Consider the following 27995-nt stretch of genomic DNA (forward strand, 5'->3'; position numbering starts at 1 on the left):
AAATAATAAATAATTGTTGGAGGGACTCTTAGGTCTACTCAGCAGTTGAACAGTTCCACACGGCAGCACCGAATTGAGGGTTTTAATGAAGTCTTGGTGTAAGGTCTAGTGTTAAATTACGCTATAAACTTTGCCTGATGTAGAAGTGCTGTTACATTAAATCTAGATGATGTTGGAAATTTTGACAAAGCTAGCAACATCCCCAAGAACAGTTGTGAATTTAACAATACCACAGATTTGGCCAAGAACCTAACCGTAAAAAAATGGAACCGACACATCACTACCACAAATGTAGGAAAAATGTACAATGTTTCTGTGGTATAATCTGGTAACCATACCACAAATGTCAGTGAAGGTAGTACAACCACGAATGTCGGCAAAATGAATAGTGAAAGTGAAGCTTTCAATACGTTGCAGCAATATTGTCATCGTCCTTTGTGATTACGACAATGATGTTATAATCTCTCACATTTACTACATCATCATCATCTCTCGTAATCACAGTTATAACGCCAAACATCTTTTGCGATCGCAGCTACACAAACATCAACGGCGATTGTGACAATTTCAACATCGATAAAATTTTATTATTAAAGAATTCTGGTTATTCCTGATTACCGCTTATCTGCAAAGGGTTCGGTTCCAGTTAGTTTGGAATGGTCTTTTCACCACATACTATGATGTTTTTAGCTGTTTGACATACGTTAATTGGTGGCTGAAAGTTAAGTTTTACTGGCCATGCCAGCTGTTATTGTCATTTGGGGACCGAGCAGTTTTTACATCCCTTGGGCTGCAAAATCAGCTGCCCGCTTACTTTCTATAGCGTCTAGATACTCAGAGCAACGAGTCGGCTCACCGGAGCAAGACAAAATGAGAGCATTCTATTGGCTGAGGGAACACTATTACCGCAACGATACGGTTTGGAGCCATCGGCCTCGGTGGTCAAATGGATAGCGTGCCGGGCTGAGAATCTGATGGTACCAGGTTCGAGTCCCATCGATGGCACAAACTTTTTGTCTAAGATTATTGCATTATCAGCAAGTTTGGTTAGTTTTGTTAGGTTATGACAGTTTAATTTTATAATTAAAACCTTATAAAATTGAATTTGAGGCATTTATAGTTTTATTTTATGAACAGAACTATTTTTTCGATTAGTAAACCTTCATTCAATTTTTTCATTATCAGCAAGTTTGGTTAGTTAGGTTAGGTTATGACAGTTTCATTTTATAATTAAAAAATTAATTTTATATTTTTTTAGTTTTATAATATTTTTTTATTTCTAATTTTAAACTCTCATTTTGCCCGTATTAAAAAACTGCAGCTGAAATAAAAATTGTGCAGCCCTGACTGTTGCTCCGGTGAGCCGACTCGTTGCTCTGAGTATCTAGACGCTAGTGCTTACTTTCTTAAAACATGAATGCATATTAATATACACAATCAGTATCCATAGCATTGCAATAGAATTGTTTTATTGTCACTGCTGCCTAGCAACTATTTATTATTATTTTTGCTGATTTCTCATATTATTTCTTCACATAACCATAACCGTAAAGTTGTAGTTGTGTTGACTATCAGCATTGACTATTGGATATTATTGTTTTATTAATAGTCAAAGCTATCAGTGTGCATTATTTAATGCTTATTTACCTATCCATACGTAAATATCCATATTTATATCCACGTAATATCCAGTTGTACATCTATCAAAAACTTTATGAATTCAAATTTTTGTTTTTATACTGTAATAGGAAATGAAAACAAAATAAATGTGAATAAACTTGCCAACTCATTTACAATAAAAATTAAACAACGGGATATTTAAAAAAAACCAATAACTTGTTTAAACAATTCAGGGTTTTATTTATCATTTATACTCCACAAACACAATAAAAAATTAGGGAAAGGTATGAAGAGTATTATTCCCAATATATATTTACACACAGATCGGTGATGAAGAGAGCAGTCCTGTATGAGCCCACGGAATGTGAATACAAAAATACTTTGGGCGTGAGTGTACTGTGAGTGATTGGCACACAAAACACGTTGTTAATTTTGTACAAAGATACGTAAAAGGATTATTAACGAGTTAAACAAGTTTCAACACTTTAAACATAAAAAGTAAATAATAAGTGAACACATTGGACTACAAAAACATTTCTTACAATACTTGATTACACAAACACCAGAACTAATTTGTCATAACACCAACAATACAAATTGCACAAAATCATCCAATTAATATTTTAACACATTGCCAAAAATCAATAACTAAGCCACAATTCTTAAAACTTGCACCTAGAAAATATTTTGTAAACAAAACTTTGTCTAGTGTTGGCGGTTTAGTGGATTGTATGAGGTTACAAATTTACAAACAACCTACGGAACAAAGGAGTGCTTAAAATTAGTAAATTAAAGTAAAACTTACAACAACAACAAATTAAACTACAATAATCCCAACTCCTTCATAAAATTATAACTAATCATAAATATATATGTCATTTTCTTAAGTAATAATTACTGATAACAATGGTCGATGGATATGACAGAACAATAAAATATTAATACATTTTTCGATCACAAACTTTCATACATGCTTTCATATTTTGAAAAATTATAATCAATGAGAAATATGTCAATTTTGTTGATGAGTTAGCTTTAAAATATTTGTCAAAAAATAACTCGCTATCCCATTGGATCTGTTTAACAGAGCAGAAAGCTAGGGATTCAAACATTATCTAGAACACAACAACCATTAAAGTGTATAAAACAAGATGGAGAACAATCATACTCTATAATTCTTAAATGCTTAACATTGTTTTAGTCGTACAGTACAAGTTTACAGTAACGATAAAAAATGACGGATAAAACAATATACTGTTCTGCAGAATCTGTTGCAATCAACTGCCAATGTCAGTTGTCTTGTACTTGTTGGTAAATGTTTACTGTGCGGGTGCAGGACGGGTGGGCGGAGCCAACCTACACGTGAAGGCCACCAATGAGAGAAGAGCGTTGCGTAACACTCCGGGTGTGCTAGGCTTCTGAGCCAACCCCTCCACAGTCATACGCAGCTCGTGGAACATGTTGCGAGTGTACGGGTTACGCTGCGAGTTGTACCTCTGGGTGAGGAAGTGGTAGTAGACGAACGGAGTTAACAACCCAGCTCGGCCCCTGGACATAGAGTTTACGTTACGGTAAATGGTTTCTTCAATAGTAATCTTCAAGCAAAGTAATTCCTGTTAAATGTTTTTAAAATAAAATTAACCTGCATCCTACCCTTTTTATATGATAATAAATTGATTATTTTGAGCGTTGTCTAAGTTTTACCATTGACTAGTCAAAGGTTTTACTTTAAGTTGGGCTATCCAAACTTGTGATTAAACCAAAGGGATTTTTTGTATCTATTCGTGTTCTCCATACAAAGATTAAGTTTGAAAAGTTTTCATATTTTAATAAAGATTTGATGCAGCCTTCAAAGTTATAAATATATTTATAATTTCCCATATAGTATTAATAACTCTTATATAGATTTGGGACATTATAAAACTCGATGAGTTTGTAATTAGAATTAAGTAAATAACACACATAACACACATAAACAGTACATGTATTTATACAATTCAAGATTCTTTATTTTGTCATTGAACATGAAATACAGAAATAGACCTTGTCAAATTATTAAGATAGGCTACAGTACATGTAAAATATTACATATGAGGTACATGGTGAATAGACATTTTTAACACGTTCAGTGCGAGGGGCGGGAATTGTCGCCCTGCGGTACCGGCGCCACTGCGGGAAATCACGTCCTTCACCGATGCCAACAACTTTGCTCCAATGTGAGCTCAGCCAATGCCGGGGAACGTTGTAATTGTTACCAGCCTGTAGCGTAGAATGCAAACTTTATTTTGGTGTAGTTTGGTACTAAACATTCCCGTAAAATCCCATCTGGCAATGCTTTTGTCTCGTTTTCGGGGATTTTCTCTATTCGAGCTATATTACAAAGACTCTTGTTATTGATCCAGGCAGTACTGCTACCTTTGGGTGTTTTAGTGAACTACGTCTACTTTCGAGGTAACGCAGAACAATCACCACTGCTCTTTTGTGATTCGTCTTGCTGAGATATTTCAATGCCAATAGCGATTGCTGATTCAGTTAGCATGCCGGGACTCCGCCCGGGCCTTGCCGCAGTTTAGGAGCGCCTGTTTAAAGATTTTCAGCAGTGAACGTGTTAAATTGACTAGATTTAGTTGGCTATAAACATTAAAGATTGTCCCATTGTTATCTATAACAATGAAGGTACCATTTCGGTGTACCTTCTGCCGATGGACTACCAAGTATGATAGATAAAAAAAGTCGAAATATCAAGAAACAACTGCACTGTATTGTTGAATGACGATGAAATCTGAGTTCAATAAGAGGAGGCTCAACATGTGTGGAATGTTACCAGAGACGTGTATACTTACATGAAGATCAGGATGACAGTGTATGGCATCAAGAAGATTTCTGAGAAAGCAATCAACCGCAGAATGTTCCTCGACTGGAACTCCACCAATGAGATGAGCAGTCGAGCTCCCCACCATGAGTTGTGTCCCAGCAACTGTAAACCATTCACACATGAAGTTATACAATAGATAGATATAAATGGTTACCTATAAACAAGCCTTATACAGTACAGTAGAACTCCAATTATCCTAACTCCAAACATCTGAATCGTGGAAATAATTTAAAAGACTTAAAACCACAGTAATAAGAATCGACATTAAAGAAGGCAGAATCTGTGATCGAAGTAAAATCCAAAACCTCTCTCGCGATCGTGTTGACATGTCATTGTCTCAAGTGGTCACAGAAACATCGTCATTGTTTTTCGTGATGGCGGCGAAATGTTAAATCCATGAATTGATTCAGTCAGCGGGTTCATCAGGTCAAAGATGTTCTAACGACTTGAAAATTATTTTTAATTCAAATTATTAAATTGAAGACAAACTATTAAACTTTAAATTTAAATTTTCTTAAATTTTCTTGTATATTTTCTTATGTATGTTTTTGGTCAAATCTGTAGTCTCGGGCATTAATGTGACTTAGACATACCTTACACCTAAGAAGATTGACCAAACATGACAGGAACAAACAGGATTACACAGTTACTGAGGATTACTGAGTTTGGTACTCAAGAAAACAGGTAGTAAAATTATTATCACATTAGAGTTAAGATTTAGCACATCACGCAAGGTTGTATACTTACATCCAGCAGAGTGAGGGAGTAGCTGGAGAAATGGATGATAGAGAACAGAAACACTGGCAGAAGTGCGACTAAACCTCAGTTGAGGAAAACAATTTTGTTCTACTTATTGGAAATAACAAAGATGGTATCTTATGTAACTAGCTAAAAACAAAAATATAGGCCATCTCCTAATAAAACATGTGTTTGGAATGTGTGCAGTACTTTTTCCAAACTGAAACATATAACACTAGCTTACATGCCAGGTTGAAGTACCACATGCTATACAGCACATTTAGTTTCCGGATAGGCCTCAGTACGGAGATTTGGGTTGGCCTTCCAGGGTTCGCGTCAAGATGTTCATTTCACACTCAACTGTGCCGTCACCTTGGCTGAGGTTTACCGCGTCGGACATCTCGAACATCTGGTTCATCACACAGATGTCGACCCCTCCTCAAAATCGGCACATTATAAATGTCTTCTATTTGTTTATATTTTGTTGTAATTTAGTCACCAGCATGGCAACCCATAAGGCCCATGTAAATTTTTTAAAATTTGAAATTCCTTTTTTGTACTTATAAAAGGACTCTGCACAGGTGTAATTTTCCCTGCGACGTACACGAGCTGAAAAGAAAGGTTTTATAAAGAAACATGCTTGCCTGCTCTCACCTGGTTATCAGAAGGTTACCTATTTGGATCAAAGATAAGTAATTGGGCAAATGGTGCTGGCTATATAACCAGCTGATCATAGTCAGTAACAAAGTAATCATCTGTTTCATTTAACACTCATCTTTGCCTTAAAACGCAATTGTTTTATTACAATCAGAACACTATAAGGAAGGGTACTATTTTCTATAGCACGTAAACCTAAGCTAACTTTCAAACACAATAAAGGATACATGTGACAGGTGCGACGTAGAGGAAGATAAGCGAGTAGAACAAGTAATGACAACTGTCCTCTAGCAGCAGACGAGACAAGAACTCTCTGTCAAACGAGACGCCCGGCAATCTCTGATGTAGCCTCAACGCACTGGTGGCAGCATTGGCCATCAGCACCTTGTAGTACGCATTGTACGGGTTGCTGAAAACACACAGCATGAAAAACATTGAACACAATATAACAAACAAGCATAGATTTGCTAATAATATTTTGTCAATCGGAAACCTTGTGTCCCAGTCAATGGCAGTGTGCAAGATGAATTTTTAAGGTCCTGAAGAATATTACTATTGCTTGATAGAAGCCTAAACCCGGGTCATCCAATACAAGGATGAGTCATAGCTGTGACAGAATATATAGATTGTAGACCTACTATCATTTGTGTCCATTAATGAATGTAGCCTTCTTTCAAGTAATTTTGTCAATGTTGGATGCCAGGAATATAACCGAGTGTGTTGGGAAGTCACATGAATAGGCCTTCTTGAAAACTGGACTGTCTGTGCATCAAACTAGTGCTCGTATTGCGGGGGATCGGAGTTCCGATACCCCTCTCTTTCAAAAAGAAAGAAATACAAATAGGCCTAATCACATTAAATAGGTTACAGTTCCGCCAGCTCATTTTTTACAAATCAAGCACTGCATCAAACAAAATGGGAAATATGTGACAACAGGAATCGGGCATAATCCTGGTGTAGAATCTGTTTCTAATCTTTTTGTTACTATCAACCAAATTGACCAGAATATTTTGCAATAAAGATATGAAAGTGTTTGTTTTTATATGTAATCAAAATTTACCACTCAAACACCTTAATTTGACAGTATAGGCTACCTACTGTTAACTACATAGTTTTTAAGATTTAAAAATTGTTTTAAAATAAGAGTAGTTCAAGATACATACTTAAGAACATTTATATAGCCTATACATGTTTTTACACAAAAAAACTAGCCTATTTTTTTTATTTGACAGGTTTTAAAATTATTAACTCTTCCAAAAACAGGTTGAACTTGTATGGTTACAATATCAAATTGCATTTTTTTTAGCTGTTACCCACAGGCTTCACCCCGTTTGACTTCATAAGTATTAATAAAACTATTGATTGGTTAAGATAAGCTGAAATAAACAAAACAGAATACAGTAATACCATGTGCAATACAAACAAATAATCACACCTGAATTCAATAAGGTTATAAATTGAAAGAATAACAAACAAATAAGTACAGCTGAGGTATTTTTAACATTAGATATATCGAAAGTTCCCTTTAGAAAGTAATTACGACCTTAATGGGCAATTTATGAAATAATGGATAGTTTTGCACAAAGTTTCTCGTCATGACAAACATTTTAAGTTTATGGTTTATGTGGAGTGACTTGTAGTTTTCTCAAAAGTTCATGGGTAATTTGAGATTTATATATGTATTAAAAGATTCCCAAATAAAATTTTAAAATCATAAGTATTTTACTATAGTCCACAATTGAACATCAATCATATAGCATCTTAAGGATGAAATGAGGATAGTTTGGTAATAAGTAGTGTTTATCATAATTGTCATGGGTGACAGTCAGCATGTGAAGGCAACCTTGGCCTGTATTAGACAGGTCCTGTTGTGACCTTGAAAACAGGTATCAGTGTTCATGACTTTGAGTTCCAGGTCTACTTCTGCCCTTCCGCTTTTAGAGCCAATTTAATTTTATGTGAAACAAGTTTGCTGTACAGCACTGGTGATTTGAAATAGCAAATAGCTTAATTTTATAAACATACAGATGGCAGATGTGATTTAAGTGAATTTCAAACAAAACATTTATGGCTGAGAGAGAGAGAAATACCTATTGGAAATTCTGAAAAGGATAAAACATTATTTTCAGTTAAAACATTATCTACACAATGATATGTTAATATAGGACAGTAAAGATGATATAAAACAAAAATTTAGAGCTTAATCGCTCAAAAACTAAATATTTTCTTCAACAAGTTAAGGTAATGTACCCTATTTCAATGTTATAATGGAGAAAATTTTGTAAATAAATATATATGTAAGAGAAATAGAAAAGAGGCAATTCTCTGAATTGTGTCTAAATGCACGATTGGATAAACCAGTATTTATCTAACTCGTCACTAAGCAGTCAACATTAAGCAGATTTTGTGATACTACTGTTTGAAATGAAATGAAATATGCTTTATTGTCTTTTGAATTTGTACAAATCATCGACAATGTCAAGATACAGCTAAAATTATAGCATAGTCAGGTAATTAATTAATAAAATACTTATAGCTAACTTAACAAAGGGAGACATATTATAATACATATTCTAAATGAATAATTACAACTGAAGAATCTTATTCTTAAAAAAATCTTCCAAACTATAAAATGGGTTATTGGTCAGCCAACAATAAAATTTACTTTTGAAATCCTTTATATTGTGTAATTTAATTATGGATTCAAGAAAGTTGTACACTTTAAGTGATAAAACTATGTGACTATTTAGAGTTTTACTTAAACGATGGAATTCTATTGTGGTATGGTTCTTATTTCTGGTATTATGATCATGAGTATGGTTTCTAAATTTTAAAAGATGTTGATTTTCCAAGATATAAACTATTAAGTCATAAATATAAACGTTAATAATAGTAGGGATTTGAAGATTTCTAAAAAGTGGTTTGCTGTGGTCTCTTGAGCCTTTATTAGAGATAACTCTAACCGCTTTCTTTTGCCAAACAAGAATTTCCTCTACCCTAGCACAATTGCCCCAAAAAATTAGCCCATACCTGAAAATGGATTGAAAATATGAAAAATATGCTGTTCGGACATAATTTAATGGAATGCATTTTTTCAGACGACCTAGTAAAAATATTACACGAGAAAGTCTGGTATTTAAATAGTCTATATGAGAATCCCATGTTAGCTGACTATCTACATATATTCCCAAAAACTTTGCTGAAAAAACTTTACTACCCTTATCACTGTTCTCAAACAACTCTCTTGAATTATAATTTAAGGAAAATGTCAATTTTTGTGATTTTTCTTTGTTAAGCAAAAGTCCATTACTATGAAACCAATTTTGTGCATTATTTAATGTTTCATCAGCCAATTTTTCAAGTTCTTTATAGTTTTTACTAGTAGATAAAAAGGTAGAGTCATCTGCGTACAGAATGGTTTTACAATCAACAGAAGAGGGTAGATCATTTATATAGATTAAGAAAAGAAGGGGACCAAGGACTGAACCCTGTGGCACTCCCCACTCGACTGACACTTCATCTGACCATCTTCCTTTTATACAAACTGCTTGTTTCCGATTTTGCAAGTAGCTTCTTAAAAAAGATAATGGAGGGCCATCAAATCCATAGTACTGTAATTTAGAGATGAGAATATTACTGTCAACAGAGTCAAAAGCTTTACTGAGGTCACAGAAGGTGGCCTGAGCATAAGTTTTATTTTCGAAAGAGAGATGAACTTGCCTGACTAGATCGTCCAATGCATTGATAGTGGATTTTCCCTTTCTAAAACCGTATTGGTTGTTGTTCAAGATGTTGTTTTTTTCAAAATAATTTCTGATTTGATCGTAAATAAGTATTTCTATTAGTTTTCCCAATACAGGTATAATTGAAACTGGTCTGTAGCTCTGAGGTTGGTCTTTAGGACCTTTTTTGTAAATAGGACAGACTCGAGAGACTTTGAGCAAGTCAGGAAAAACCCCTTCTGATAAAAGGTTATTTATGCATATTGCCAAGGGGTTAGCCAAACAGTCAATAATTACTTTTAACAGATTGTTTGACATATTGTACACATCCACACTAGCTGATCTTTTCATCCTTTTAGTGGCACTAAGAATATCACTAGGTGTGATGGCTGACCAACAAAATTTATTACAACTATCAATTTCATATTTTTTCAAAAAATCATTACAAGAAGTGATTATACCTGGAATTTTAATGATTTGTTTGATCTTGTCTACACTGTCAACAAAAAACCTATTGAAAGTATTTGGCTCAATTTGCAAATCAGCTGTGTTTTTTATTTCACAGTTATTCTTTATTACCTCCCATGCGGCTTTACATCTGTTATTACTTTCTTCTATGTATTTAGCATTGTTTTCTAGCTTTGCTTCATTTAAAGAGTTTTTATATTGACATTTCAGTTTTAAATATTTATACCTTAGTTCAGTATTGTTCACATTTCCAGTATCTTTAAGCAAACTATACAAACACAATAGCCTTTCTTTCATTTGACCCAATTCTTTAGTATACCATCCCTTGTTCAGTTTGTTCAAATACTTAGGTTTGAATAGTTTACCTTTATTTTTATTTGGGACCATTAAATAATTAATACGAGAGGTCGTCCAGTGGTCGAAACTCGACCAAAAATATGTAATGTACAGACTTCTCTATTTTCTCCCCACACTGTAAATAAAACATGTGATTTGAGTTTCTTCCATTTGTTTTGATTTTCTGTTTATATTCCGTTGTTATTTCGTAACCAGCATAGCAACCCATAAAATCCATGTTAATTTTTTCAAAATTTTAAACTAATTTTTTGTGCTTATCTTTGAGCCTATTTTAATTTATAAAGGGATTCTGCACACCTACAGGAAAATATCTTTCTAACGGTATGCGTAGATTTTCCCTACGATTCACACGAGCTGAGAAAAAAGGTTTTAAAGAAACATGCTTGCCTATTAATATATAGATAGATTGTTGATTAGTATATTAAATAAACATTGGAACTGCATATTAGCACTACTACTCTCAGACTTGGACATTAAAGATAGCCAATCATAAGTAGACAATTTTAGAGACAGATGTACATGACTTTTAATAGGTAGATAAAACTGAATGGGATCTTTTGAGACTAAATGAGATGTATTATCTATAACTAATGGTTCATTCTGCATATTAACGATAATTCCATCATGGTCCGAAAAAGGAAATTTGAACAAACTTAAAAAAGAGAGCCTAGCAGATTTTTGGTTTACAAACACATTATCTAGACAGTTTGTGCCTCTAGTTGGTGAATTATTTAAATGATAAAAGTTGTACTGTTTAAATAGATTTAACAAGTTTTTTACATTTCTTTTGCTTTTAGTAACATCAAAATTGTGGTTGAAATCACCACCGATGACAATATTATAGTTGTTCCACTGAGTTATAAAAGGTAAAAAAACATCCAAAATCCTTAAAAACTCCAAAGGTCTACCATTAGGCGAATGATACAAAGAAACAAATATAGTTTTTAAAGAATCTATAAATACGGTTTAATTTCCACTCCCCTAAATATTCAACACTAGCCTAGATGAATCCATCCAATAACTACAAACTTGACTAACGTCAGCATTTAAAAACATTGCAAACATCAACTCACCCAAATATAGGGATGAAGTATGCGAAAGTGAAGAACACAGCGAGCAGTCTAGTTGTCCAGAGTGCGACATCTATCTTGTGTGCTAGCGTGTGTTGTTTCAACAGTTCAAACCCCCTCGGCTGGGCTTGGTCTTGAGAGGTTGAGTCGGCCATCTGTAAAACACAACACAAAAATTAGAAACTTATTGTAAAGTGAGGCTCAAATAGGATGAGGGCTTTGCCATTGATTATATACTAGAATGACGCCAGTCCTGCATTAGTATATGTGAACAAGGTAATTCAAGCGGCAAGGGGCGAATACCAGTCATTTTCATGGCATGAACTAATTTTTAGTAGACACTTCTCCTAAACAATTAGGCCGGTTTAAGCACTTGAGGACTCTAAAAAATACTGAAATGATTTATTTGTAGAAGATCTTTTTAAATTCCTAATATTTTTACCCTAAAGAGAAACAGCTCCCAAAGGTTTTAGTACTTGCACAGGCACAGCACTATTGATTGGAGCTTGTGTTGTTCCGTACAGCTTGATATCCCACACACTTCTCCATAAGGCGAGTGTAATGTATTATACTTATTACACTTATTGATATTATTACACACTTCTCCATATGCTTATTATACTTCTTTACAGTCAATGGTTTGCTTGATTCAGCATTTAGTTCAATACAAATTTTGTATAATTAGGTGCCTTAAATTGCCACTGCTGATCCTAGATGATTTTAACCTAGTAAATAAATTAAACTATTTAACACAATGATAAAATATTTACTCAAAATATCTAGGTCTTCTACCAAATATTACTACAGTAGAACCCCTCATATCCGGCCTTGGTTTTACCGGCCCTCTGTTTATCCGGCCCCTTCCAGGAAGCCAATATCAAAATTTTTTCTCTCAGCTTACAGACGTTTAGATGCAAACACTAGTCTTTGTGACTGCTCAAGTCATAAAATAAATTGTTCTCATTATTTATCTGTTTGTTTATTTGCTGAGTCACTATACTCAGCTAAGCTAGTAGGCCTAACCTCTTATCAGTTGGTTGATTATTTCCAAAGTGGGGTTAGTACAGTACAGTACGAGTACATTAATTTTTGTATTTCACAAAATGGTTAAGAATGTTGAGAAGAAATGCATGTACCATTTAAGTCCTAATGATCTTTAAGTACAATTTATTGTCATTTTTACCTCCATTTAATAGGTTTTGTTACCTGGAATCATAATATTTGTACATTTATTACTTAATGACTTTAACCTACAAATATTTTTTTTTTCTTTTTACAAACATGTTTATTTTTCTAAAAATGATCCCAGAACAGAATTAAATGATACTTTTGATTGCATATATTGATTACCTATTATTATTAGGTATGAATTGTCATTTTCATAGTAGGTTGGTTTATCCGGCCAAATCGTTATCCGGTCAGGGACTTGGTCCCGTGGTGGCCGGATATGAGGGGTTCTACTGTATTTATTCATACATCAATGAAATAATATAAAACATATCAATTGTATCATACAAGGAAAGACAAATCACTTTGGTAAATGAAGACGTCAATTCTTTAATGCCACTATTGTGGCTTTGATTGTTAGGCAGATAATCAATACATTCCACGTCGTCTGCTACTATAATTGACTTGAAGTTTTGTTTTGAGTGCTGCGATTTTTTGTGTAAATAAGTGTACTTACCCTACTACCAAGCCTAGAAAGTGATTATTGTTGGACGTTTCGAGGTTGCCGATCTACGTAAGCTATATGATTCAATTATCAGTCGAGTAAAAACTCACACATTTGCATTAATTTTTAAACGAATCTACATCTGAACTTGTCAATAACTTTGTTTATTCATGTCTGTCGTTTTGGCGGCAACAGTAATATGCATTTAACCTCACTAACTGCATTAGTTTTGACAGTCCAATTCCGCTAGTCCGCTCCATCCAGTTCGACCCGGACTCAATCCAGTCTACGCTAGTCTCCCTCCAGTCACAGCCTTTAGAATATCTGCACTGCGAGTAAAATACTATAACTAGTGTTCGATAGTGGTGTATCACATCACCCAAACGTTCTGTGCAATAATTTTTCTCCAGATTGTTGCATTATGAATCCCCCTAAGGATATATGTGTGGTCTGCTTTATTAAGGTCTTACCTACTGATAAAAAAGCTGAATGTGATGAATGTGACAGATGGTTTCACTGTACTTGTGTCGGCTTATCGTCCTCTGAGTATAATACTCGTAAGCTGGCTGCCAACAACAAACAAGTTTGGAAGTGTAACCGTTTTGACTGTAATGCAAATCCTGATGTTACTGTATCTGCCAAATTGAATAAGCTCCTAGACAACTTTGCCCAGCTTCCTACTAAAGAAGATTTTAGCAAATTAGCGAGCGGGATTTCCGATCTTAAGGCTCAACTGAATGACCTCTCCTCTAAGGTCTCTGACATCGAACCTCGACTTGCCGTTGCTGAAAATGACATCTCCGACTTGAAAGGCGTCATCTCTGAACTGAAATCTACCTCCCTGGACCAATCTACAACTGAACATATTTTTGAGGAATTCAATGACCGGATACGTCGGGCTAAGAACATTATCCTGTACAAGCTCCCTGAAAGCAACTCCAACAACGCTGACCTGATTAAGGCCCATGATCTGGATACTCTTAATAAAATCTTTCAGAGCCTGGGGGTAAGCTTCTCCTCTTTCAGTTTCTTTAGAATCGGCCGTAGTAAGGGTCGAGCTCCTCGTCCCCTGAAGGTTACTCTTCCATCTTCTGATGATGTTCGTTCGTTCTTTACAACGTTTTCTGTTGATAAGATTGCCTCGATTCACGCTTCTTTCTCCGAAATAGAGCTTTCTAGAGATAGAACTCCAAACGAACGTAAGCTTTTAAGCAAACTACGGAAAGAGCTGGAAGAGCGCACAAAAACAGGCGAAACCGATCTCACTATCAAGTTTGTCAATGGTACACCCGCTATTGTGAAAAAGCCAAAAAACGGTTAGACTCCCCAGTCCTTCACACAATTCACATGTTCTATCAAAATGTGAATGGACTGAGAACGAAACTTTTGGATCTAAGGAAGTCACTCTCGACATGTGTCTATGATATTATTGTTCTTACGGAAACTAACTTGTTACCTAATATTTCTAGCTCTGAACTTGGTTTCCCTAGCACCTTTGATATATACAGGCAAGACCGATCTAAGGATAATAGTGCCAAGTCTTCGGGTGGTGGTGTGATGATGGCTGTTGACAAGAAGTATTGCTCAAGGAGGGTTGATATCCAGAGCGAAGATGTTGAGTGTCTGGTGGTATCACTGTCGTGTGGCGCTCTATCGAACTTTCTTCTAAGTGGCGTCTACCTTCCCCCTAAATCCCACAGAGATCTCTACCAGGAGTATTTTTCCATTATTGAAGAAGCTGTTGTTACCACTAATCCCACTGAGTCCCTCCTGATTGGCGATTTTAATCTACCTGAAGTGAACTGGTGCCAAACTGCCGACCCCCCCTACCCCCAGTCAGCTCAGTCCAACGTGGTTATGAACTCTATGTCCTTTTTGAATTTAAGTCAGTTCAACGATGTCCTAAATGACCGTGGAGTGTGTCTAGACCTTATTATGTGTTCCCTCAACAACATCATGGTATCAAAAGACACTGATCCTCTGGTTCCAGCGGAGTCTCATCATCCTGCTTTATCAATAGATGTACCTTTGCCTCAAAAAATCTCTGACAGAGCTCCTATTTTCCGACCAAACTTCAGTCAAAGCGATCTACCTGCTATTCATTTGGAACTTCAGTCACATGATTTTAGTTGGTTTGACCCTGAGTCAGATACCAATGCTTTGTTTAATAGCTTCTGCAGTACAGTCAGTACCATAGTTTTGCGTCATACTCCCATGAAAAATATTGCCAAGTCTCCCTTTCCCGTCTGGTTCACACCCCAGTTGCGTGAGCTGGTGATCGAGAAGAAAATCCTTCACAAGGCTTTTAAGACGTCCCTAAAGGATAATGATTACGTCAAGTTTGCACGTGTCAGAGCTGAATGCAAACAACTCTCTGGAATCTGCTACAAAAACTACTTGCAGTTTATTCAAGCCAATATAATGGGCAATCCTAAGTCTTTCTGGGGTTTTGTGAGGAACCTTAAATCTTCTGATGATCAGCCTAGAACCTTCAAGTATGATGATCATTCATCGGAGCATCCTGATATAATATCCAACTTCTTCGCTGACTTCTTCTCGTCGGTCTACACCAACGATCATGCCTATAATCCTCCACTTGATGTGGGAGCTTCAGATGTCCTCTCTTCCTGCTCGCTTCAGCTTGGGGAAGTTGTCGACTGCCTCAGGAACCTGGATGGATCTAAGGGTTGCGGCCCTGACAACATACCGCCTAATGTTCTCAAATCAAGTGCTGATGTACTAGCTCCTGTTATTTTAGTTCTGTTTAACCACTCTTTAGCCTCGGGTGTGTTTCCTGATGCCCTGAAGAGTGCTTACATCTTACCCATTCACAAATCTGGTCCTACTCTAGACGTCCGCAACTACAGACCTATAGCTATCTTGAATACACTCTCCAAAATCTTTGAAAAGTTGATCCTCAAAAGACTGAATTTTGCCATCAAGCCGTATCTCTCTCCACTGCAGCATGGATTTTCTACCGGACGCTCAATTACCACCAATCTTTTGGTAATGCAAGCTGACATCCTTGATGCCTTTCAAGATCGCTTGCAAGTGGATGCAATTTATCTTGACTTTGCTAAGGCGTTCGACAGGGTAAACCATCCGCTCCTCCTCACCAAGCTCCAAGCTGCTGGTGTAACTGGGAAAATGCTATCTTGGTTCCGGTCCTACCTTGCAAACCGCCCCGTCCAAGTTAAGTTTCTTGGTTCTTTATCTCACGAATTTTTCCCCACATCTGGTGTTCCCCAGGGCTCACACCTCGGTCCACCACTTTTCAACATCTTCATAAATGACCTTGTGACCCACGTAGGTAACCATTGCCTTCTATTTGCTGATGACCTGAAGATATACCGTACCATTAGAAGCCACGAAGACTGCCTTCTCCTCCAACGTAGTCTCGATGCCGTCCAGAACTGGTGTCTCTCAAACCACATGGATCTAAACATTAAAAAGTGTGTAGCCATATCGTTTAGTAAGAAGAAGTCTCAGTCTCAGTTCGTATATAGCCTGGGTCAATCTAATCTTGCAAGGGTTAATGAAGTGAGGGATTTAGGTGTGACCTTAACCTCCTCCCTGTCATGGGAACGTCACATTACCTCTAGTTGCAGAAAAGCCCTTCAAGCCCTGGGTTTTGTTCTTCGAAGCTCCAAATATTTCCAAGACGTTACTCTACTCAAAACCCTGTTCCTGGCCTTCGTATTGCCACACCTAGAGTTTGGCTGTTGTGTTTGGTCACCTCACCAGGACTATCTCAAGACCGAACTTCAAATGGTTGTTAATCACTTCTTGAGAGTGGTCGGTGTGAGGTTGGGCTACAACTACAGAGAGGTACCCATCCAAGAAATCTCCAAGGCCCTTCAAATCCTTCCATTGGAGTCCAGACGTGAGATCCAGGACATCTTGCTCATTTACAAACTGGTCAATGGCTTCATCGACTGTCCCGGACTTCTCAAACTTCTGAACTTCAGGGCAGGTAGATCTTCAAGATCCAAGGATCTCTTCTCTCGTGAGCATCTCAGCACCAACTACCATCTCTTCAGCCCACTGCCTAGAGCCCAACGTCTCGTAAATGCTCTACCTGATCATATTGACCTCTTTAATATGTCGCTGGCTACCTTCAAGAAATGTGTGGTGATTTCGAAGTGGTGAAGTGAAGATCTTTCTGTGTTTTGTGCCTGTGCCTCTCTGTATGCAAATTCTTCTACTGCCCTTTCTGGTTTTGTTTAATTGTATGGCAGTATTCTTCTCACATTTTCTGATATGTTTGGGTTGTTCTTTGCTTGGTTTGTTCATGCATTATTATTGTTCTGTTTTTGCACTCAAATGTTATATCACATAATTTTCTCAAATTAGTAAATCATTATTGTGAATTTCGCCTGTTTGTCAACTTGTATTTATTGTTGCTATTTATTGTTGTTTTTGTTTTTATTGTTGTATTTATTGTTATCTCGTAGCTTGTTACTGTTCTGAATTGTATAACATTTGCTTCTTGTTAGTTCCTTAAATTGTATCTCAATCTAATCATCTATGTATTGGCGTCAGCCGTTGAAACGATAAATAAATAAATAAATAAATAAATACAAGAACAATCTTGTGTGATATTATAGTTAAACTCTATTGGAACATTATCTTCTTCAAAAAAACATGATGTGCATATAAACCATTCCTGGTTATTTTAAAATAGTTTAAATGTGTTACAATGATAAGTAGTCCTATGTAAATAAACAGGATTGATAATTTAAATACCCCCGCCGCAGCAAACAGAACAACAGAGAACATCCTGTAAATCTATTTTTAGGGAACTCAAAATTTTAACACTACCATCTATATACATTAGTAAATGTCTGTTTTATGTTAAATCTAATTTTAATATGTTGATGGAAGATCAACATATTCACAATTATCAGACTAGGAACAGAAATGATTTCCAGTTTCCTATTCACAGATTAAGTTCCTTTGAAAAGTTGCCTCAGTATTTTGGTAAGAAATTATATAATAAGCTACCAAACAGGATAAAGAATATTGATAATGATCTTAAGTTTAAGAAAGAAGTTCAGTCCCTGCTGCTAAACAAAGTATACTATTGTATAAATGATTTTTTATGTGACACTTTGTAATATTATGTTAATATGTTAATGTATATAAAATTAAGGAATTCGATTAAGTTTTTGCCGAAAAATTGTATCATGTATATATTTTGTTCTTAGTTTTTAAGATGTTGACATGTCACCTGTTTTACCAGCTGTGCTGGGGAGGAAAATGTATTGTGACGAATAAAGAATCTGAATCTGAATCTGAATCAAACCTGCCGACTAAGCGAATTTCCATTTGTCTGAATTGATTTTCAGTTAAATATATTTTAATAACATTAGGGTTAACGAGTACCTAGGTTTGCTGCTACAAGGAAACTAATAAAGTGTGTTTTTGAGTAAAATATTGATAGCATAACATAAATAAATTTGCCAAGTTTGATCAAAATATATCCATAAACAAGCAAACTACAACATTTGACAATATTCTCCATAAGAATAACATGGGAATTTTAAATTTACAATTTTTTTTATTTTCTCCGTTACTAATAATCGAACAAAAATACTTTTATATACTAAATTATTTGTTTTTTTAAGCTCTTTAAAAAGATCTAAAGAGAAATCGGGAAATTTTGTAGTTTGAGGGTCAAAAGTGAGAAAAACCAATTTTTACCCCATAAAACCCCCCATAAAGCCCCGTTCCCATGGTCCGATCGTGCTGGTTCGCGAACTCATTCAAGTTTATCCCGCTTTACACCTTTAAACCAAATTTCATCAAAATCGGACAAAAATTACTCAAGTTATCGCGTTCACGGACGTATATATATATATAAGTCTATATATATATATATAAATTTGAACGAATGGTGTTTTTGGCCTCTGGGGACATCAAAATGAAAAAGTAAATCGGTCCCGGGTCTAGGTCTTACCGTGCCACCTACGGTAATAGCTACTTCCCTATAGGGAAATTCGCTAAAACACATATTGAGCCTCGTATATACCTAACAGTAAACCAAATATTTACTAGGAAAATGTTTTAATCACCTAAACTAATACAATGCAACAAATTAACAGGTGAAAATCTTTGTTTCATCTCCTCTGAAAAATTCCACCTACTTAGAAAAGAACAAACAAATTTCTTATTTTTTGAAATTGTATTTTTAGCCTAGGCTGTATATATTACTTTGTAAAGAGCTTCAGTTATCAAATTATTTATCAAAATTGTCTTCTATTATCTTTGTATGCCAAAATATATTAATTCATTACAGTTTACTTGAATAAATAATTAATTGAAGAATTTTTAAACTTTTAAGGCTAAAAGATTTAAAAGCATTCTAATTCTAAGTACCGGTACTATTAGTTTATGACAATGGATCAACATAATTATTCCCTACGTTAATTTTCAAAATCCTTTCCAAAATAACTAAATAGGCCTGTTTACCTCCGATATAATTCACAATAATCACACATTGTTATTTGAACTTTAACAAAGTGAAAGACCTGAAAACAGTCTAATAGTAAAATCCAATCATAAACATTCTGATGATAGACAGTAGCCATCTAACTTGAAGCTCTTAAACTACTACAACCTAATAATTTATGAGGAATATTAGCATTTTGATGCCTCATACTACTTTATTATTTCATTTAATTTTTAATGAGGATAATGTTGGTCCGTTTGATTCAGACTGTGAAGCCCTAAAAACAAGACAATTAGGAAAACAGAACTTCCTGTCCATGGTGGTGCCTCTTCAAGGCTAACCACTCACTGCCTTCCATGGATCAATAAAACAATACACTAATTGCCCATTGCATTATAAGTAATGGTGTAGGCTACGGCTACCTGCTACTATAGGCTCTTAACAGATTACATTCCTACCTATAAAGTACAACGGAATAAAAAGTTTTCCACCTGTTGTTTCTTTTTCATATCAATAAGAAGTTTTAAAATATTAAATGTTGTAGATCTTATTATTTTTCAAACAGGTCCTGACTACCAGTTTTCAACAATAATCTAAACAACAATCAACTTATTTAAAAACAAATGTGATGTGTTCATTAAATGTATTATTATTACAATGTATTAACATTTACAATAGGAGCCACTGTCTACATACTAAATACATACTAACTACATAGGCCTAAGGGTACTACAAATACTATTGATTTTTCATTAAATATACATTTACATCTAATTGCCTACTTACTAGGGTTGTTTTTTTTTTAACTAAGGGCCGTTATTGTGAATAGTTTTTTAGATTGTGTGTATACTGCTACAAGGCGGTCCGCTGTAAATGGCATACCGGTAATTAGGGAGTTTAAGGGGATTTGCCACTGAAAATAGGTAAAAATCATGAAAAATTGTAAAAATATTTTTTTACATTTCTTTGTACATTGGACAATATATCTTATGTATGATATATCCAAATACCCCCGCCGCAGCAAACCTGCAGACTAAGCGAATTTCCATTTTCCTGATTGGATTTACACTAAAATGTCTCCTTAAAAATATCACATTTATTCCCTATTTAAATAGAATCAGTTTAACACATACTTAGGTTTGCTGCAACAGGGAGGGTAAAAGTGTTTTTTATGTAAATTGTAATAGTTAGTAAGAAATAAAAACATTTTCCAAATTTGGGCAAAAAATGTTAATAAACAAGCAAACTACAACAGTTTACTTATTCTCCATAAGAATAACATGGGATTTTAAATTTACAATTTTTTGGAATTTTCTCCGTAACCATTAGGCGCATTATAACGTTTCAATATACTAAATTATTTGTTTTTTTAAGCTCTACAAAATAGTTTGAAAAGAAATTGCAAAATTTTATGTTTTTTGGGTCAAAAATGGGAAAAACCCATTTTTACCCCATAAAAGCCCCCATAAACCCCCGTTCCCATGGTCCGATCATGCTGGTTCGCGAACTCGTTCGAATAAACTTAGGTTTACACGTTTGTACCAAATTTCATCAAAATCGGATCATTTTTGCTCGAGTTATCGCGCTAACGGACACATATATAAATATATATATATATATATAAATATATATATATATATATGAATTTGAACGGATGGTGTTTTTGGCCTCTAGGGACCTCAAAACGAAAAAAAAAATTGGTCCCGGGTCCAGGTCTTACCATGAGTACTACGGTAATAGCTTATTCCCTATATAGGAAATTCGCTAAAAGTATGAAATAATCCATGTATGAATGTTATTATATGTTATAACCGAGGGGTTTCGCTCTTTACGATAGCTACAAGATCATAGGACACCTTCTTATTCAAACGCGGTTTTCCGCAACATTGAAATTTCACGTTTTTCAATACAAAATTTGATATATCTTGAGAGCCACTAAAGGTACATTGTTGAAATTTTTACTACTTATTCTAGACAGTATTAGGAAAATTTTTTGGTAGAATTAGGTATCTAAGTTAATTAGGTACTGAACAATAACGTTTTTTTTTTTCAAATTGATTCTTTTTTCTGAAGAAAAATTATATTTAATGTGTCACAGCAAAAAAAGTATCTGAGATATTATTATGAATCTACCTAAATATTAAGTTTAGATAACTTTCTTTAAAAAAACAACAAATTTATCAAAATCCATAAAGAACTCTCTTCAGAATATTGATTTTTAAAACCCCTTACAAATTGATCGAAAAACCTCTATTTTATTTTTTTACCACCTATAATTTATATTTAGAAGTAAACCAAAATTTTTCCATTTTTTGTTTAACTATACCCTACTAGAAAAAAAATAGTTTCACAACTTTCCTCATTAAATAAAAAAAACACCCTTTTCAGTGGCGAATCCCCTTAACAAAATGGCACGATTTGCAGCTCTGTATTATTGACTTTAAGAAACATATTGGATGCTGACATTTGTCGCCAGATGACTGAAGTTTATGGCCATAATGCAATGAGTAATGAGTGAGGGTAAAGTGCAGAAATGGGTTAATAGCCTACTTTTAATACTTTTCTATGAAATGGCGACCATACAAAGTAGGTATTTTAAGCCAAGTATGAATGGAGATGAGTCTAGGATTTAAAAGGGAGTTTAAAAATTGCCGTTTAAATGATCCTATTTGAAAGAATTGTGTTTTCCAGCGGTTTAGAATTCTCACAGAAGACCACAAGGGGGGAGGGGACCAAAAGGTTAGCGAGTGTTTTAGATTTGTTATGAGGTAAAAAGGATGATTCAAATTGATGCTGGAGACAAAACATGGGTTTTTCATATTTCCCCTGAATCACCCGGCACTTGATCTCCCCGACAATTTAAAAGCCAATGTCCCGTCAATGCCCGCCCAAGCATTCTTCACCATGGACATTTTCACAGCCATTTTTACACTCCCTAACCAATTTCCGCACTTTATTCTCACACATTGTATTAGGGTAAAAAACTTTAGAGATCTGGTGATCTCATTGGCATTGGACATTTTATGTCTTGTGGTCAAAAAAACGTACCAATGACCTTATCTAGTGTGCAGCGGGAGATTCAGGCGAGTATACAACAAGCCGCTTTGTAGCAGTATACAGCTCGTGACATCTAAGCTGGCACTTGGCCGATCGCTACTAGTATCTAGTTCAAAATCATTATGTCCCGTCATGTGGGTTACATCAACTGTCCTCGCGACCCATATGAAGGCGCTCACGTACATAATACAAAGGGAGGCAGCCCCGTTAGGCAGCGGTAATGTTTGCAGTCTGGTCCTTTCCCTACCTCCACCTACAATGACCCGTGCTAGGCCAAGTGCCAGCTGATATACGCAAAAACGGACCTCGTTGGAGTTAAAAATACGTTTTTAGAGCAAATTGTCAACAAAATTTTAAAAACTTGTAAAATCTCAAGCTAGGCCAAATAACATGTACAGGCAATGTATTAAACATTTTTATTACCTATTTGTAAAATATTTGTTACTTTCTAGCATGTTTCTGCAACCTAGGATTAGCAATGATGAGATCTTACGACTGTATGGTTCTATAAATATGAATAGCAAGTTCTAAAAGAGGACAGACGATCCTGATTTTATTTAACATAGGCTAAATGATTCTTAAATATAAATGTTTTCTGTTAAAATACCAAAATGTTCAAGCCAGGGCTACAACATTCATTGCTTGAATTCTTGCCTTATCCTTAAACCATTGCCCTAGGATATTTTAAATGTCTTATTCAACATCCTTTTTTTTAACATGTGCTTTTTTTAGGTATTTTATGACGCATATCATTCAACACAATAACTTATGTTTGTATTGAACCAAAATATAAAATGTCTGCCCTCCTCTATACTAGTGTAAAAAGATGAAAAAAGGTATTGAGTGCAATCCCTAATAAAGCAGCTAAGCCACACATTCAAGTTAAGCCACAATATTAGATTGGAACAGATGCATGTAGAAAAACCTTTGCTACAATTGTCAGTGCGACGTTTAAGCCTACATCATATCACCATTGCCTGGCTAAGCCGAGTGCCAGTGCCTGGATAGCGACACTAGCACTCGCAGATTTGATTAAACAGACTACTTAGGCGTCAGTCAGTGTTTCAGCTGACTTGGACTTGTACAGAACAGTTCCGTTTGTCAAGGTTATAAATAACCTTCTCTTGCTATAGGAGATTACGAGATAAACCGATGTGGATTTCACCAAAACAGACATGAGGTTAATAATTTTTAAGTAGATGATAAATCCAAGATAACTTTATAATGATGGACGTAATATTGTGGAATTCCCAAGGCAATGTGTGGATTGCAAATCAGAGGCGGATTGAATTTTGTTGTATGTTGATTCCTATTCTAGGCTAGATATTAAATACAAAGTTTCAGTTTCGTCTTTAATTGCTGACTTGTATTGTTGGTCTCTCGAAGTTTCTTTGTTTGACCTCACTCTTGTATGCACTATTTTAGCTCTAAGACTGTTGCATTTGTAAGTTAATCCGAACTATTAAATAGTTTACAATAAATTTTATTGTATTGTAAACCACCAGAATCTAATTAATTGGTTAGGTTGTATCAAAATCTATTCTGTCAATATGGTATCATCTATTATTTAGGCTAACTTATAGGCCTAATTGTAAATTATCTATATAATTAATACGCTACATGAAACTTTGTCGGTTGAACTCCTCCGCCATTTCTTAACTGATTTTATCCATTGACGTCTCATTGGAAAGAGCGTGTCGCGTTGATTTGCAAACTGGCCTTACTTTAAAGTTCCCATGTTATCCTTAAGAAGAACATAATTGTTTACATTTTGATCAGCTGTATCATTTAATTGCTGTTATTTATTTTTCAATTCAACGAAACGCATTGGGTACATTTATTTACTATTTGAGTTTGTGTAAACATAACCCCCAAGACGGATCGTGTTAGTATGGTTGTATCTTAAATTTGTGTATTTATCGTTGTTTTGTGTCACTATTACGGATTGTGTTAGCATGATTGTAACTTAAATTTGTGCATTTATCGTTGTTTTGTGTAACTATAATTTGTTTTTTTGTTGTTTTTTTTCTTTTAAATGACTCCGACGCGACGACAACGAAACATAAGTCAGGAGGCGTAATCGTGATAACGACCGCAGTTACAGAACAGTGGCGCGTAATAGGCTTAACTCATCACAGCCAGCACCTGACCCTGGACAATCTCAACTATTAGGTTACAAATGCGCCCTACCCCAAAACGACTTTTTGTTCTCAATTGGCCCTCTATCAATGACCTGTGTTGCCTGTACAGCGAGGCATTTTGAGAAGGAGAAAACCGGCCGGAATGCTTTAGGTTTTTATCAATAACGAAGGTAAACATGGTCATGGTCTGAGTTACACACCGGTAATCTTTGAGTTGACTCTTTTAAACTCATTGTAAATGTGACTGTTATTCGTTTTGAAATAACTCCTGTAATACTTTGCAATTGCTCGAATTCGAGCAACATGTACCGGTACACTAGTATCTATTATTGTAAATATCGGTCGCTTTAGAAATACCGGTATCCATCATGTTTGTTCTTTTTAAAGATGGCTATGTTGTTGGGCATCGATAAATTAATAAAAAGTCATAGCTTCATTCGACGATTAAACATGATAACTTACAACACGTAATTTCGCAGTTCAATATCACAAATAAGTTGGTAGCTCACAGTGCCAATGTCAATCCTGTTTAGTAAAACACACGATTTTGAGACTCTGAGCGGACAACCAGACTGATGCGAGATTTAAGTTAGCCTAATGGGATTTTAGGACTCAGACATCAGTTTTCCTTTTTAAAAACTGCTGTCTAGTCCTTTCAGATAAAAACTAATTTCAATCATTGTAGCGCAGTAGGCTAAGTTATTATAGCAAGGTTTGAAGAGCTATTCAAACATTAAGTTTTACATGAAAAAGATTACTCAGGTCAGGATTGGAGCTAGGAAAATCCATGTGGAATGAATTAAACAATACTTATCATTAGGTTAGCCTGCATTAAAACAGGATTTCCTTGACCCAAATGTAGTACAACCACTAAAACCTCACAAACTTAACAACTTGTGAACCCAAAGGTTGTCAATAGCCTATCCAGAACATTACATTTTTTTACTTAAAATTAATGGATTCAAAGGTAGCAGCACTGCCTGGATCCTTAGCCAGTGTCTTTGTAATGTGGCTCGAAGAGAGAAAATCCTCGAAACCGGGACAAAAGCATTGCCAGTCAGAATTTTACGGGCAATTTTAGTACCAACCTACGCCAAAACAAAGCTTGCATTCTAAGCTACAGGCTGGCAACGATTACCTATCATTTCGTGTCAATGGCTCATCTCAAACTAACTGTTTAGTGTTAAATCATGGGAACGGCCGGTTACGACCACGCAGCTCCTGTCGTGCAGCCGGCACTGGCTGATTTCGACCGCTCAGCATCGAACATGTTAAATGTTCTGAATACAATGTTTTATTTTATCTGCGTGCGCCCTGTCACCTCTTGACTGTTTAGTTCCTACAGACTGTCAAGTTATCGGGTGTTGAGATTGTGACTTTAGCGCAATTTTTGTTTTGGTCGTGCGGATACCCTGATCCTATATTGACTAGGTACGTATAATCCTACAGCTAAGAATATATTGGCAAGTGGAGATTTTCTTATAGTTGAGCAATTTTTTTGAGATTAATAAAAGCTACTAAGTTTTAACCAAGTAAGAAAGGTCAATGTTGGTTGGTGTATTACTTAAGTACCGGGTACATTTCCATATCTGTTGGCACAAACAACTGAATGAAAATATCAATCGATATATCGATTATTTGATATAACGTTTGGTAAGTTAGGTAAGGTTAACCAACCAAACGATATATCGAATTAAACAATCGAATGATCAATATTAACCTTACTCATTAGGTTGTTTGTGCCAACAGATATAGAAGTGTACCCATATTACCTACTGTATTACAATTCCACTAACCTAGCAAGCTCAAAACTGTTGATAATAGCTATATTAGTTAGGCATAAGTAGCCTACCTTTAACTTGTAATAAGTTAGGGAAACCTAACTTAGAACTCTCTGAAGCAGAAGCATAAATAGGTATAAGAACATGAGAGGATTTATAAAATTGTAATAGAGATATCTATGTACAAGTAAAACTGCAAAGGCTATGGTTATCTATGTTTATTTTACACACCATTCTATACTAGTTTTAAAGGGAAATCGTATTTGTCAAGAAATATTTGAATACACTTACATTATAAGCAAATTCCTGGCTGGCTCACAAATCAGTTTCACTTTTAGGTTATTAAAATTACAGAGCGATGTAGATACTGTTAGTTACTTAATTTGCATAACTTAACGACTTTCTTCAATATTCAAAAATATTTACGGATAGAAAGGGAAAGCTTGTAGATACTGTTGATGTAAATCCTATCGAAATCGACAAGTCATGTGTATGTTGGATTTGGATAGTAACAATTTAGGGAATACACAGACAGACACAAAAGGGAAGAGAACAAGAAGAAACCCAAGAAAGTGTTGATGACGTTTCTATTTTTTGGTTAAAACGGAGCTCGTCATATGATATAAATAGTTGTGTCCTTTATTTCGTTTTTGGATATTTAAAACCACCATAGCAGCTGGAAAAACACTGTACAAAATATTTTAAACGGTCGGACTTAAAATAGCACAAAGTTATATCAGCTTAAAAAAATGGCTGACTTGAAATTTCTAGTTAGTAAAGGAAAGGTAAATAAAGTTGTGAACAAAAGCATACTAGGAGGCATAGGCCTATAACGATTTCGAAGAATGATTCGTTATGAGGATGTTTTTGTGCTAAACGCCTCTGTTCATCCATCTAAGTCACTCCCACAAAGAACTCTGAGTATACAAAAATACATGCCTTCCTTGTTCACCATGGAGCCAGTCAGCCCTACTCACAATAAATAATCCTGAACTCTTCACCACATCTTGGTCCACTAATACAACGCTCAAACAGCATATCATATACATGAATATGAATAATATGATAATGACATCTCTATCTTATAGCTGAGAATAAAAGTCTCTACTGTATTAGTGCGAAAATATTTAATTCAATATATATCATAGTGGAACCAAGACCAAATAAATTTAAGAGTACCTATGATGAAAGAATACTTAACCCTTCCCGGACGGGTGACGGTTATATCCGCCTAAGTCTTTGGCGATAAAGGACGGGTGGCGGATATATCCACTTATGGTTTTTGATGTTCCGGACGGGAAGCGGATATATCCGCCTTCTCTTCAGACAGACTGGCAGGTGCTTGAGCAGTAATCAGATGTTTCGCGGTACCAAGGTACCACTTTC

At 35.3% G+C, this 27995-nt stretch overlaps 1 protein-coding gene across 1 annotated transcript; it reads right to left on the reverse strand.

Annotated features, from left to right (window-relative positions):
- Positions 1-1836: 1836 nt before the first annotated feature.
- On the reverse strand, positions 1837-27143 carry LOC128985825 (Krueppel homolog 2). The gene is made up of 6 exons (XM_054405742.1): positions 26901-27143; positions 11511-11662; positions 6118-6299; positions 5243-5310; positions 4464-4597; positions 1837-3168 (listed from the first exon to the last, which is right to left on the reverse strand). The coding sequence occupies exons 2-6, from the start codon at positions 11660-11662 to the stop codon at positions 2940-2942; spliced, it is 765 nt and encodes a 254-aa protein (XP_054261717.1). The 5' UTR covers positions 26901-27143; the 3' UTR covers positions 1837-2939.
- Between the last annotated feature and the right edge of the window lie 852 nt (positions 27144-27995).

This window comes from Macrosteles quadrilineatus, unplaced genomic scaffold (assembly GCF_028750875.1).
Source record: "Macrosteles quadrilineatus isolate MER2022 unplaced genomic scaffold, UCM_ALF_1.0 Scaffold_2__2_contigs__length_208266976, whole genome shotgun sequence".
NCBI lineage: Eukaryota > Metazoa > Arthropoda > Insecta > Hemiptera > Cicadellidae > Macrosteles > Macrosteles quadrilineatus.